This window comes from Manis javanica, chromosome 11, assembly GCF_040802235.1.
Source record: "Manis javanica isolate MJ-LG chromosome 11, MJ_LKY, whole genome shotgun sequence".
Classification (NCBI taxonomy): domain Eukaryota; kingdom Metazoa; phylum Chordata; class Mammalia; order Pholidota; family Manidae; genus Manis; species Manis javanica.
Window position 1 is genome coordinate 108,375,002 of NC_133166.1, and position 15,782 is coordinate 108,390,783.

The window sequence follows — 15,782 nt, forward strand, 5'->3', positions numbered from 1 at the left end:
GAAGATAGAGTTGAGCGATGGTACTGTTAGACTCCTGAATTTTGTTGGAAAGGTAGATGGGCCTTCCCTAGGAAAAACAAACTGCTGTTGAGTTAATTTTGAGAGTGAGAAGTAGAGAGCAGTGAATTTAGTAATAGGGGGAGGGTCTGTAGGGAAGGAAATGTGTTCGAGGGCCCTGGCAGGTGTAAGGGGATAGCTCCAGAATCTAGGCATTGAGATGGGCACAGAGGGTAACTGGGATGTAAGCCCCTAGAGGGCGGAGGTTCCATCTCTCTTGTTCATTGATCACTATATCCCAGGACCAGTAATGATGCCTAACACGTTTGGTGTCCCACTTGACTAGTTGTGTGATCTTGAGCAACTAGTTGAACTTTGCCTCGGTTTCCCCCTCTGTAAAGTGAATGAAAGAATGAATATATGAAAGAAGCAAGCAAGGAAGAAAAATTCAGAGTATTCTGCTAAGAAAGGCTAATAGAACGGTGATGAATGTGAGGTGATTAGAACTTTGCGAAGGCTTTCTTACTATGGCAAGAATTAGGATGAATTTTTAGCAATGAAGTAATAGAATTTAAGATATTAAATTAAGATAAAGAAAGATAAAGATAAAGATCCTATTAAGATAAAGAAAGAGAATGAAGTGTAAAATAATATTTTAGTATAAAATACTAAAAAATAAAAATACACAGCCAAATACTTCCTTCATTATATTGCTGTTTCTCCAAACATTCCCTTATAGCTATCACTTACTTTGAATATTGGAATTTTGCTTAAGTAAGAATATTTTACAGTTGGGATAATTCTGTAGTCTCCAAATACCCTGCTGCTACTTTTTTTGGCCTAAACTTTTAAATGTGAGTGTAAATCAAGCATGTTTAAACAGATGGTTTCTTTATGCTTTCCACTAATTTTTTTTTCATTCCATGAGGAATTTATCACATTCCCATCTGCAGCAATTTATTCTGTATACCTGTAGCTATTTATGGTGCTTACATTTCTTAATTAAATACTGATTCAGTTGAAAATCAAATGAACTCTCTCATCTGTTCGTGTTGGGTTTTGTGCTTAAGTACATTCTTAGGGAACATATATTTGCAGTAACTCAATAACTTACACAGAGCTCAGTGGAAGTGCGTAGCGTAGGGCTTCTGTGTAAGACTGAGGCAGCCTGGCTGAGAGATAGGGGACCAGGACGCTGTAAACAGCGATGCTGCCAACGCGGGCCGGCTTGGAGACCGTGCAAATCACAGTCGTGCGGCCTCTCAGTGCGGCCGTCACACCAGGTGGATTGCTTTCCTTCCCTCTCCGTGGGACTCTTGATAATTGTTGTTTCCTGTTCAATTGCTTAGTTTTATTGGTAGGCTGATTGCCTCTCATAATACAGTTTAAGCAAAAAGGAATACATGAGATTTCTTATCACAAAGGGAAAGAGCTTTCATTTGGCCTCCAGACAAATACACTTGCAAACATGGATTGAAACAGTAACTTATAGAACTTTTATTGATTATATTTTTAACATTTTCTGACAGTATCTGTTATGCCGTCTTTTCACACTGTTCCCTTATGTACCTATTTTATCACTGGAGTGTATGAGAATAAATATCCCCAGTGACTTGAATTTGTATTTGCACCATTTCAGATCAGTTTGTACAGTAAGCTCTGTGAAAGTTAAATGTTCATATGCATTTAACAGAGGTAATAAGGAATTTTTTCTTTAATCTTTATGTGGTAAATTAATTTTTCTCTGGATATTGTAGCCATATTATGTACCATTCCTTATGTATTATTCCTTTAGTGCAGGGTATAGTGGCAGGGATATGTTCTAACTCAAACACTGAAGCTCTTTGCTTTTGTGAAGAACAATTACGGTATTAAAGAAGCCACTGCAAAATATTAGAAAAGCAATGTGGAGTTCTGGTTGTAACATGAACCAGACTTAGAATTTTGGGTGATTCTAGTCCAAAGAATAGGACTGTCATTTCCCTTGAAGTTTAAAGATTCAATATATCATAAATAAGTTAAAGGCTTTAAGTCGTGTCTTCTTACTCGACTTGTAAAATAATCCCACTTTTTTGTAATACTTTGTTGTGCCAACCAAACTTTTAAAATATTTACAGTTTATTCCCTGAATATGTATAGTTTTCAAAGTGTTCCTGGTGAATAGTTGGCTGTGACAGCTCTCTCTGCAGAGGTATGGACAGGTGTCGTCCAGAATAGAGCTGGCGCCTTGGCCGCGTCCCAGAAGGCTCTCCGTGCTGAGCCCGCTTTCCTCCCAGCTCACCGCCTGCAGCCTCCTACCTGCTCCGGTCCCATCACACCCACCTCCCGGCTGCCCAGGGGAGATGCCAAGCATGTGCCCATCACGGGGCTTTGGGGGGTGAGGGCAGCACTGTTCCATCTGCCAGAATGCTCTTCTCCGCAAATCCATAGCAGTCGGCTCCCTTGTTCCGTCCGGGCCTCATTTGAAATGCCACCGATCAGTCTGTCCCTGATGACCCTGCCTGAGTGCCCGTCTCGCCCTCAGTCCTCTTGCCCTACTTCAGGCTTCTTCATAGACCTTGGCTCTGACTTCTTCATAGACCTTGGCATGTATTGGACTCGTTCATTGCTTGCTTTCCCCAAATATGTAAATCCCTTGACAGTAAAGGCTTTGTTCAGTACTGTGTCTCCGTTGCCTAGTAGAGATTTATGACAGCACATAGCAGATACTCAAAAATTTTTGTTGAGTTAAGCAAAAAATTATTACAGTACTTCCAGTTGAAGTTACCTAATGTGTTTTAAAACTTTTAGAGATGGTCTTTAGATATACTTTGAAGGGGGATCTGAATTATAATCCAGTTTTAGATACATGTATGGGGGGAAAAAAGCGCTAAATGATTACTAAGAATGTAAGAGGTTAGAATTGATTTGATCCAAGAATAAAGAATGTTAGCTCTCTCAGAGACAAGGCTTACAGGTCATTTAGCATACGCTGCTTATTTTAAGGATTAGAAGGCTGAGACTGGGTTACGTGCAGCTATGCCAGGGGTCTTAGTGGCAGAGATGTAACTTTGTCTATGACATACCTCATCCTTGTAAAATAATCCCACTTTTTTGTAATACTTTGTTGTGCCAACCAAACTTTTAAAATATTTACAGTTTATTCCCTGAATATGTATAGTTTTCAAAGTGTTCCTGGTGAATAGTTGGCTGTGACAGCTCTCTCTGCAGAGGTATGGACAGGTGTCGTCCAGAATAGAGCTGGCGCCTTGGCCGCGTCCCAGAAGGCTCTTCAGTATAACTTCAGGCATCCTTCAGTATAACTGAAGACATTTCTAGAAAATTTATTTCTTCTTAATTGTACTTTTTATTTAAAATTTACTATCTCCTTTACAAAGTGTAGGCTGTAATAATATTTCCGCTGATTTCTCAACATATAGTCATTGCATGCTGCTAGGTGGATATGCTTCTTCTCTGGAAGTCTCCACTCGGGTGTCTCACAGTTAGCAGAATCAGTATTTGCAAAAGCAGATTCCTTACAGTTCCACCTAAATCTGATACTTTTTCTATGTAACTTTAAATAATTCATTCTAGTTGCTTAGTCCAGGGACTGTGGCTAGGGAGGGTAGTGTTTTTATCTCTGCCTGTCACCTATCCTGTATATCCAGAAAGCTGCCAAGTCCTTTAGCATTCCCTTCTTCCTGGTAGAACTTGATGAGCAGAGATAACCCTCTGTCAAGTGCTGGCTATTGAAGAAATTGTGTGACTCTGCTTATCATCACAGAAACCATCCTCTAAGAAACTAGCCAAACTCATCATATAATAATGCACCTTATTAGCAAATAATTCATAACTTCATTTAAAGATGGCCATTAGGGCATAGGAAAAGTGTCTGTATAGCATTTATAGAGTGCTCTGGACTCGGTGTGTACCCAGTAAAATAAGTCAGCCTTATTATAATTCCTCATTCTGAGAATGTATTTTTCCTCTCTTTATATTGTTAATTATTTTCTCAACAATAAAAAAAGGAACACTTTTCTTTTTTTTAGAGGTCTTAAATGAGCTCTTTTAAAAATCATCTATGTGTGGATGGAGATAATTGAGTAAATTAGCTGCCTTTCAAAGCAGCTTTAATTACATGAAGTACTTTTAGCCCATTGGGTTACGCAGAAGGAATGGAAAGAGTTAATATAGCTTTAAAGATGCCTGGTTCACAGCCAGTGGGTATCTGAAAGCTCTTGGAGAATTTGACAAGAACTAGATCAACCCCATTTTCATTTCCCTCTAGTTCAAATATGTAAGATAAAAAAGTCTATCGTCTATAATGTTAAATGGAAGTATTTGAATGCCTCCTAGTGGCTTTCATTAAAGAATTGTAAAATTGATGTTTATTAAAGGAATACTGTAGATAAACTGTTAAATCTTTTAAATGCAAAGTAGTAAAACCCTTTAATGATAGCATCCTAAATGGAATCAAAATATATTGTTTGCCTTACGACATTGATTAAAAATATAACTGGAAAAAAATATATTTGACAAAAATCACATTATTTTAATTGATTTTTTATTTAGTGATAGTGTCTAAAACATAGACAAATGTTGCTATTAAATTTGAATTCTTTGTATACATTTTTCCTTTATATTAGATCACTATGTGCAAGCTTTAATTTCTTTGTATAGTAAAATAGAAATAATGGTTTATAGGAAGTGTGATTCATTCCCAAATGATGTTATTTTTCACTTCTGATTTTCCAGTTGAATAAAAGGATTTTTTTAATAACCTTAAATTTGGACCATAGCAAAACTTTAAATTATTATGAAGAATACTGATTTAGTCATTGCTTTAAACCTTAAAACTTGCAGAAATTTAATTGAGAATGTAAAGAAACTTGCATGGAAAGAATTCCGATGAGGGTCAGTAGGAAGGAGAAAAAAGAAGTGATATCTCTTTGTTATGCATTAAAAAATACTTAACCGCTTGCCAAAACAAAACAATTAAAATGGCAATTACCTTTAAAATGGCATCCATGTATTTGCAGCTGTTGTGATATAAAACTTGGAAACAAAATGTTAATCTGAAATGAACAGTTTAAATATGAAATTATGATATACTTGGCTTCCTGCAGTACAGCTGTCAAGCTTGGGCAGTTCGCTGGTCAATAGTGACATTCTCTGTGTCAGTGAACAGAGTCTCTTGATACCGTGACCCGCAGCTCACACGTCACCGCAGCTCCAACTGTCGGGCATTCAGGTCCCCTGGTATTCCCGCCGCTTCCAGACTCTCCTGACTGGCTCGTGTTTCATTCTTTGGTAGTTTGCCCTAATGATATCCCTCGGGGGCTTTCAGCCTCTCTCCCTTTCCATGTTTAATCGTGTGTATGCATCTGAGTGAAGCGCACATTGTGCAGCACAAATTGTATTTCCTACAATTTCTTCATCAGTTTTGCTTTATTTATTGTCCCCATTTTGGCCCCAAACACTGTATTTTCAGTTAATTATAATTGCCAACATAAGATGCCTGAGAAGTTGATTTTGCTGTTTATGTATTTTTCAGAGAGTTTTGAAACAGGACATTCTAATTGCAGAATCGGTGAAGATAGGTGACTTAGAGCATTAAAGAAATTGTCTTATGATTATCATTAATCCTTGAGAACTTGAGTGTGCCCTTCTGCCTGCAGGGACAGCGGCTACTTACTGTTGTCACCTTTATGATTCTAGTTAACTGCCTGTCTCCACGGATCAGCTGCGCTGCTCTATCCAATGTATTGGCAGCATATATACATCCCGGTGCTCCCCCCACACCTGCTGGACTACTGCTGGTAAGCTGACCCTCAGACGCCTCCAACTGCAGGCTTGTGATCAGAAAGAATCCATTAGTCTGTGGGTTAGGTAAGCCTGGGGTGTGTGTATGTAAAATATCTAGGATGGAAATCTCTGAAATTTGACTTAGGGATTAGTAAGAGGCCTTGAAAGGTGCTTTTTTAAAGGGCAGAGTGGTTCCTCCCAAAGGTAGCAAAAGCGTATACTCGGCAAGGAGAGTTCTCTGGATTCTGTGTTTCCTCTGCAGTCATTTAGGTAATTAAATGCTAAATAGAAACAAATAAAATCTCAGTTGTAGTTACGAAAATGGTACGGAAGTGAGAGTATCGGGGAACTCGGCATCCTGGGTGTCAGAATTAGTGTGCAGTCTGTCAGAAAGCAAACTGTCTCTGTCAGGGCACACTTTCCTTTATCCCTCTTCCCCCAGTAGCACAGTGAGCCCCAAATACCAGCAAAGGGGCTGCCTCTCATACAGCGACTCCCTGAGTTTCTGGTTCAAATCAAAGTCTCAGCCCTAAGTCACTATGCAAAGCAGTGCTGGAAAGTGTTGGGAGTGGTTCTGAAAGGCTTCGTCCCAGTGACCCGACCCAGTCTGAATGCCAAGATGCTCCTGCAGCTTCCCTGCTTTTTCCCCTGGAAGAGTCTGTGTGCTGCCAGGGAGGCTGGGTAAGGCCGAGATGCCCAGGCAGCAGCCTGAGGGCCCTCCCGGGCTGCGGGGCACAGGGTCACACACTGCGCAGGCAGTCCGGCGTGATGCTTGAGGAGTGCGTGAGATATTTTTCCTCTAAACATGTGCGTGCACATACACACAGAGGGGGTAATTTTTACCCTAACGTGTGTGTTCATAGCACAACAAATGTTATTTCTTAAAAAACGCTCTTTTAGAATCAAAGTATTTATTTAACTTTATTTCATGAAAAGCAGATCTCTTAAGGTATTTGAAGATGAAGATGATTCGAGTTCATACATCGAGGTTAGCTCTCTTCGAAACAAGGGGCTGTGAGGGCTGCACATGTACTCGGCCACCTGTTGTCTATGCCATCGCGCTGGGTGTCCCCACAGCAAGGCAGTACATCAGTATTTGTAGCGCTGTGAAGTAGGTTTCCAGTGGTCTCACACTGCCGTTCTGCCCTTGAGTGCTGGAAAGGAGAAACAGGTTGGCAGGAGACTGTAGGTACACAGGTTAATATTTTAAAGTGTCAAGCACGCAAATCTAAGGGTGAAGCTAGATCTAAAAATAGACTGTTTTGGTATTCATTTTAGAGCTCTTTTCTCTGACCGTCATACCCAGGAAATACTAGCATCCTTGAAGGCAGGAATTGCAATTCATTCACATTGACATATGCAATAGATCTCTGCACAAAGTGTTCAGTAATTAAAACTTATTTTAAATAATTTTTACAAAAGCATTTGAAAATATATGGAAATGATTTTTAAGAATATAAGAGAAGTTAGTGGTTCAGAAACTAACACTTGTAAATTATGAGATTCAGAATTATATTTTGTGATATGTAATGTTAGTGCCATTTTAATTTTTCTATTAAGATGTCCTGACCTCACAGGAGGTGGTATCCCTTCAGCTTCAATTCTCTGTAGTGGTCACATATTTAAGACATTCTGAAATACTGTTCAGGAATGACCTGTGACGTAGGCGGTTCTGCCGATTCTTTGCCGAGATACCATCCTCGTATGTTCAGACTGCCGTCAGGTCCTCCTCCTACGGTCACTCCCACTGTAAGGGAGGAAGCTGGTTTTATATTTCAGTCCCTGGAATTTCTTAGTGGCTTCTAACTTCTGAAATAGCCTCCAGGACAAGTTCTCCCTGCCTCCATGTGAGACACTTCCCTGTCCAGAGAGTGATGATCAAACAGGGAGTTATTTGAAACTTCCTGTACCTTAAGGTCACTGCGAAAAGCTCAGCTCCTATCATAGGACCTGGCAGTATATATATTTTTGCCTAGAAATATCTGACTGAGGCTTTAGTTCTCCATTGTCAGAAAATTCTATGGACAAACTACATCCTAGGGAAAATGGTTCTTCCCTTTGCATCCTTGTGAATGACCCTAGAGTCACACTGATCATAAGCAAAAGGGAGACGAATATCAGAGATTCTTCCTTCCATCTCCTGGTTTTTGAATAAAGAAAGTTTTTTATTCCACTTCAAAAATAGCACCAGGAAGGTTTGATAGTGGTCGATGCATAATTGCCAAGTCTTCATGGTGACCGGAACTTTCTGAATCCTGAGGGAATCCTAGCTTCTGAGAGTGTTTTTGTTCTCCCATCTGGCATCTCTGTTGTGGTGTGGCCCGTGGAGAGCCAGGACGCCACCTTGTGACCGTGGGTGAATATAGCACCTTGGTCTACTGATGAAGCCTTGCCCACTTGCTCACCCGTTCATCCATGAACCCACCACTTACACATCAGACATTCAGTGAGCACCTGTTTCCCACCCCAAGAGTAGTGATGTGCTGAGTAAGACTTAGTTTCTGCCCCCACAGGATCCACAGGTAGGAAGAAATTCATACATGTGCACACATGTGCGCACACATTGAATGTGCCCATGTGTGCACACGGGGAGCACGAGAGCAGTACTGTGGTGCTCTGAGGGTTACATCGGAGGCGCGGAGAGAAGCATGGATGGGACACGTAAGAGGACGTGGCCCACACTGCCTGGCAGGATGACACCACCTGCCTCCCCCTAGTCTGTCATGTAGGGAGAAATGGGAGCTTCTACTTAATGGGTATAAAGTTTCAGCTACATAAGGTATTAAGTTCTAGAGATATTCATACAACACTGTGCTTACCATTAACAATACTCTCCTGTAGACCGAAACATTTGTTAAGAGGGCAGATCTCATGTTAGGTGCTTTTACAGAAAAGGTCAGAGAGAGAGAGAAAACCTCAGAGCAGCAGGTCTGGTCTTGCTGCACACTCTGAGCCTTTCTGCCTGGGAGGCAGTGGACTCCAGTATCATAGAATTATAGTCTTTCATTATTCGGTCAAGAATTGTTGAGTCACTTTTTATTTAGACTATATATCTTCTTTCTATGAAAGGAGATTTAGCTTCTAAGAGAAGAGTTTTAAAAAAACACAGAATTATGTTGTCTGGACTACCATAAGTAGTCCCATGGGTTATCTCTAAGAAAACCTAAAGAAGAAGAGAGAAAGCTATTACATAGAAATTATTTTGAGAAAAGGTTAAATGCCACCCAAGGAAGATAGCCATATTAGAACCTTCCACACCCCGTCTTTGCAAAGTGACTTCACTGACAGAAGGATCTGGAACAGCTTTGCATATGGATGAGAAAACATCTCTGTTGCCAGGAATCTCTTCCTGATTTATTAATGCCATAATCTAATTAGGAGATTTCAGCTAGGTTGCAAAATTACTTTCCATGAGATTTGGCTGGTTTAATATTAGGATGTACACAATCCAGTTTTCATGAGAAAGAAATAACTATTCAATTAAATCTATATTCTACAAAACATCATAATTTTTTAAGGAAATTATGATCTAGATTAATAATGTTTGCAGTTCCAACATCTGTATATCTTGAATTTTTTTAGAAATTAGTGAGATAAAAACATGTAGAGACACCTGGTGACCTCATATAAAAAGTTTCAAGTTACTTTATTATTAAGTTCTACATTGGTCTAGAATTTTTATTCTAGTTTAACAATTTCTATAAAATTATTATTTATATTTCAAGAGACTACTAGCTTTCATGAAGTTTTAAAAGCGTTATCATAGATGTATTTCAAGGGACCTCAATATGTTAGTTACTACTTTTGACTCCGATTTTTGAAATTGGGTCCATTTGGTGTTTCTCCACATCTATAAAATGAGTGTGATAGTAATTATTTTAGGAAGGCTTAAATATCTTGATTAGCAGTCATTCTATTAAATTAATGTGCTTTGATATTTGAGATATCATGGACTTTATATATTACAAATCTTCCAGGCAGGATAACCTAACCTGAGATGAAGTTTGCACAGTAATTAATAATTTTATACTATTTTGGTTGTGGGGATGGCTTGACATATTTAAAATTTTGGGAGTTGCCTATCCTGTTTTGTGAAAGTTACTGGGAGCCCAGAATGGTTAGTTACATATATTTCATGTCTTCTGCGGAGTCCCAGAAGTAACTCTAGAGATGAGAACTCAGACTCAGGAAGTAACCGGCTTTTCCGTATCGAAGCAAAGGTGGAGCAGACCACCTTCATTCCTCCTGTTCCCCTTTGAAGGCAGAAGAGCTGTGAGGCCTTAAGGATATCCAGGCCTATAAATAGTTCTCAGTGTCAGTCAAACGAAGTATCCAGAATGTGAGATCAAGTCCAGATGGTCTGCTGCATAAAAAATTATGAAAAAGGAGGGAACAAAGCAACAAAAAGCAAAGACAGCTGGAATCAGACTCTAGTACAGTAAGAAGTGACGAACAGGATAATGAGCAATATAAGTTCTGTTATTTCTCATGAATTCTGGGTGTATAAGTTAGTGGTCAGCCATGTTCAGATAAATTTGGAACTGTTTGAGGTCACTTTGAAGACCATGGTCCTGCCTGTCTATGTGCCTGTTTCATCTATTACTGGTTTTCAGTGGTAAAGTGGACATGTAGGAGTTTGGACAGTCTGTTTAATGACAGTGATATTTGGAAAGATACACAAATCCTTTGAAAAAAGATGATTATCTGTTTTTATTAAGAGAACATGTTTGCATTAAATATAATACAAAGATGTCTATGAATGTCAAATGTTTTATTTTTAAATAGCTATTTATCTGCATATCTTCTGTCATCTTTGTACATATCTGTCCACTCTCATGTTTCTTATTTTTAAATGATATTTTAATTTTGAAATGTCAGGTTGAATAATTTCCTTCTTGTATTTCATGAGAAATATTTTTGAAATAACTACAAAGTGTGACTTTATAAGAGTTGACCCTTGAACAACATGGGGGTCAGAGATGCCAACCCCTTTCTGTGCACTTGAAATCCACGTATGACTTTTCGCTCCCTAAAAATTTAATTACTAATAGCCTGCTGTTGACAAGAAGCCCTATAACAAAAACAGTAGATTAACACATTTTGTGTATGTGATGTGTATTATATACTGTATTTTTACACTAGAGTAAGGTAGAGAAAAGAAACTTTTTTAAAGTTGGCACATCTCCAAAAAATTTGCCAATACATTTATTGAAAAAGAGCCACATAAAAGTGGACCCACACAGTTCAGACCCATGTTTGTTGAAGAGTTAACTGTATTGCAAAAATTACTTAATGTCTGTATTCTCTGTTGGAGTAGATGATACACAAGGGAATATATTCTGTCTGTACTGGTTATTATTATTGTACCATAGCCTGTAGCTCAGGGCCTAGCACCTGGTAAATCCAGATACTGTGTTGAATTAATTCAGTGTCATGCTTAAACTTACTGAATATTTTAAAGTTTATTACAATTTTATTAATAAAAGTGAAAGTTTGATAAATATGAATGTGTAAAATTTAAGTAAGAGGTATGGTTCATGAGCAGAATAAGCAGTAGAGGAGGAACTTTGCTTTGCACCCAGTTCCCAAAAAGGGCCTGGTACGTCACAGGCTTCAGTAAGTATTTGGTGACTGACTCAAAAACTTAAGGTTACATAGTAGGTGTGAACAGTGATGATATATTAGGAAAGTCATAGACATAAGAATCTGAACAAAAAATGGGGTGTAAAAGAAATGTTAATAAATCTAACGATTATCTAGGGTATATTTGGCATGAAATATATGGAAAAGATTCAACTCAGACTACTGTGGCCATTCTTCAACAAATGATTTTTGGATATTGCAAATCTTGTTTTAATTAGGTATGATTTTGTGAGTTTTATATAAATCAGCCTTAATTTGAATATATTAATGGCCTATCAGATTAAATTTGAGGTATATATATTTAATAATTTTAAATATCTATAATGTGCTATGTTATAACTGCACATTTAATAAATTAATTTTTTAAGCATTCTGAATTATTTAGTATTGTTTAAGTTTTAATGAACTCTATGAATATATGCATATATATTTTTAATTTAGTGCCCCAATGCCATACCTGATTGGAATACACTCCAGCCTTCTAGAGGTGAGTATCTTCCACACATGAGATAGTGATAAATTGATATATAAAATAATGGTTAAAAGTTATATTTTAAAAGGGTATCCATTAAATTGCACAGAGCAGTGAATAGTTTCATATTTAGAGTATATTTACATGATCATTTTCAAAAAGGTGTGATTTAATTAACACAAAGTGACCATCTTCAATGGCATCAAACCCACGAAAATAGATTCTGTTTGGTCAAAGTCATATGGTAAGTTTTAAATCCTAAAAAGTTTAGTCCTTGATGAACCATCTTCTTTATGGTACTTGGGGTCATTTTGTATTCATTTCTTTTTTAACCTGTATTTTGAAAGTTACAACTTATATAATCATGAATCATAACGGGGAAATGTTTTTATTTTGCAAACTTCACTATGATCCAGTTTATCAGTGTGCTTTTTCAAGATGTGGTTTTAATACACTAATCATGAAATTTTAAATTAGAACATAGCTCTTAAAAAATATTTAAATTTCAGTCCTGTTAGGGATTTAAAATATAGTTTAACTTTTTTATACTGTCATCACTTCATTCCAAAGTGACTTTTGCTACTTATCATCACAATAGTGAAAGACCCTGAACGTGAAACTTTGAACTTGAAATCAGTGAGATTTCCAGAGGACTTCTTACAAGAAGATTAACTTCTAAAAAAAAAAAAAAAGCAAAAGACTTGGATCAAAACAACACCGTTGAGCCAGTTGCATGGCATTATTATGCCAGCTGACTTCAGTTTTATTCAAATAAATTTCTTTTTTGACTGGTTGTACATATTGTACTTTAAGCCGGTTTCCAGTGAGCACCCACATGAGTTAGATTCAGCTTTCCCATTGCTGTTAGGTAATTGTTTAATTACCACTGCGTGCCACCAGTCCTCACCTCACTGATGCAGGGGGAGCTGTTGTGTGACAGCTCCTGGGAACTGTGTCTGAGGGCCACACTCCCCTAGGAGTCCTGAATTACGGAACTCTGCGTTTGCTCTGGTGCTTGTCATTTTTTTTCCTTTTCGCAAAAATGCTACGGCAACATTTTTTATTCATTTAACTATTCATAAAGAATACATTGTAATGAATTTCTCAGTAGGTTTAATTTGTTTTTAACTTTGAAATCAGAGTTGGATAACATTATGACTCTATATATGTTACTTTTTAGGAAAGTTGTTCTTACGTGCCAAGGTACTTGCAGTGAGAGGTCAACCTGTATAAAGTCAAACATGAATGAATAGGTATTTAGTCTGTTACTAGATAGTGGAATATATGACTGACATTTTGTTCATTAGTAGTTTGACTTTATAAAAGATCTAACCAGGGTTGGTTGGTATGGTTTCAAAAGAGTCATCAAATTTGACTGTGACATGAGTGCACATATCTCTTCTTATTTAATGCAGCTTATAGAATATGGAATTTTTATGAAATATTTATTCATGCAGATGAAAAGTATTTAAAGTTGTTGATTATACCTGTTGGTGTTGTTTCGTGCATAATGATTCTTTATCAAGTTTTAAAACAATGATGCCACTTTTCCAAAGCATTGTAGAAAGAGGTACATGTTTTAAATTACTCAGTTACATGTATCCCATAATTATTGGACACAGAGAAAATCAGTACTGTTTTTCAGGAGCAAATTTAAGACTTATTTATTCCTTAAAGTACTGTCTTAGAGAAACAGTCCATTCTAACTTTAGTCTGGCTCTCGTTAAATGAGATGTTCAGGGCTGTGGTTAGACTGGCTGAATTCGCTGCATCCTTTTTGCTCAGGACCGAACTGAGTTAACTGTATCACAGTCAGCCTCATTTGGTTCAGCAGTGGATGGGGAGTGTAACAGGAACTTCAGGAATGTCTTTAAACCAGGTTGGGTACCATGTAGTAACTTTCTCCTTAATCTGTTACAAGATGATACATATGCTGTAATTCCATTCTTGTGTGTCATTATTAAGGAGGTTTTTTCACCAAAATTTCCATCTTTATGCTTTTTAAGTTTTATGTAAATGGTACTATAATTAAAATGTGGATATATGTGTTTAAATATTTTTATATGTGAGACTGAACTGATTGATTGTTTTTACATTTTGTTAGGCTACAATTACAACTAACTTTGTTAAGGAAAAATCAAATATTCTCTCTCTTGGTCAATACAGTTTCAATACACTTTGTCAGTTTTTCAAAGACTTCTACACATAATTGTTCAAAGACATGAAATTTATGGTTTTTAATTATTTTTATGTAATCTCAGGTAAAAGATGGCTAGAAATCTCTTTTTTAATGTAAATTTGCTCCTAATATAAAGAATAAGGATATTTTATTCTCTCTGAAAACTAGACTTTGGGGATGAACTCAAAGCAGACTATGGCTTTTAAGTGATTAAGAATAAATTAGCAGAGGCTACAAATGTGAAGATTACATTATTCATTTTAATGTAGAAAGGATTTTTATAAAGCGTTGACCCAGTTTCATAAGGTTCCGTGACTGCTGCCACCCTGTCATTTCCGAGCATCGTGCACCCTGTAGTCTCATGGCATGGAAGGGCTGTACCCAGAGCGTGTGACTTAACGATTTGGACACCTGAATGTTGTTCGTAGTAAGAGTTTCAGCCTATATCCTATTTTCGTCTTTGTGAAGAAAAAGGCAAATTCTTGTATCACATTTTCTTACTCTTTTCCCACTCTTTTCCCATCCAAGCAAGTTTATGAATTTTATGGGATATGAAAGTATGAGACAGAGAAATTTGTCCCATTTTACATGTCATAGGGCTTTCCACTCCTTTTTAGAAATAAAAATAGCTAAAGCTTGATTTGGAGGGAAAACATTGATAAAATACTGACATTTAAACCAAATTTTTCAAAAAGAATTTTAATTACATACTATTTTTCCCTTTTTGTTTATGTAGAATGTTCTCAGGGTCCCAGTGTATTGTTGAAATGAATAAATACATTCTCCATTCTTATCGAGTGGCCAATTAAAATAATTCTCAGCTAGTATCAGACTATTTTAAAATAAGAGCAACTTTGATAAAAGTATACATTCCATATTAATGCTAATTTCCTTTATTCAGAGTTTAGTGTTAATGTCATCACAGACCATTTTAGGGTCACACAGTCATTATTCTAGGCTATTTAGATGAGCTTGTTTCATCCTTTAAAAAATAGATCAGGTTTCTGGATTATCTTTATAGTTACTGTTAAAAGGGCAGTTCAGAACTGAAGATGGAAATAAAAATTAGTGCATACTTTAAGTATGCATACAAATGAATACTTCCACACAAATACTTTTAATGTAAAGATATTTTGCTTATAAAATAGGTTATTTTTGTACTTATAGCACAGTTAATTTATATATAACCACACATGTATGTAAGCCATTTTTACATGTATACACATGGAAAAGAAAGATGAGTTGTAAATGTTTCGGCAATAGTAGCACTATTACAAATGATTATCTGTTAATTTCTTTGAAATAGCCATCTTAGTCTTAACTTTAGAATAATGATAATACCCTTTACAAGACAGATTTTTAGAATCACATGTGCCCTTGATAATTCATATTCCACATATTCATTATGGCTTTCTTAACACACAAAAAAAATCCCTACTAGAGAGGGAGAATTAGTACAATTAGCATTCTCCTTAATTTGATTTGAGATTCTAAATGGATCAGAAATTTGTCTTAAAACAAAAAATTGTTTTGGTCAATTTAAAATTTAAGGTATTTAAATAATAATTTTCAAAAATGGTTATCATTCCAGAATGTCACTTTTAAAAATTGTACGCAGAAATTTATTTACTTATTACTAGTTGACCTGTACAGTTATGGAACTCTGAGTTGTCGGATGTGTTTCATGAAGGAGCACCATATTTATTA

The 15,782-nt window shown here is 36.8% G+C and overlaps 1 protein-coding gene across 17 annotated transcripts in view; it reads left to right on the forward strand.

The window, feature by feature from the left end:
• Positions 1-15,782, forward strand: part of DENND1B (DENN domain containing 1B) — a 268,058-nt gene that overhangs the window by 158,456 nt on the left and 93,820 nt on the right. For 16 of the 17 annotated variants that reach the window (XR_012123013.1, XR_012123012.1, XR_012123014.1 and 13 more), the window contains 2 exons: positions 5,695-5,795; positions 11,866-11,911. The exons of the other annotated variant lie outside the window; for it this stretch is intronic. Coding sequence is in view for 13 of the 16 variants with exons in the window: in XM_037004680.2 (XP_036860575.2) it covers positions 5,695-5,795; positions 11,866-11,911 (147 nt within the window). In the remaining 3 variants the exon portion in view is untranslated. The remainder of the gene's footprint in view (positions 1-5,694; positions 5,796-11,865; positions 11,912-15,782) is intronic. 17 annotated transcript variants of the gene reach the window in all.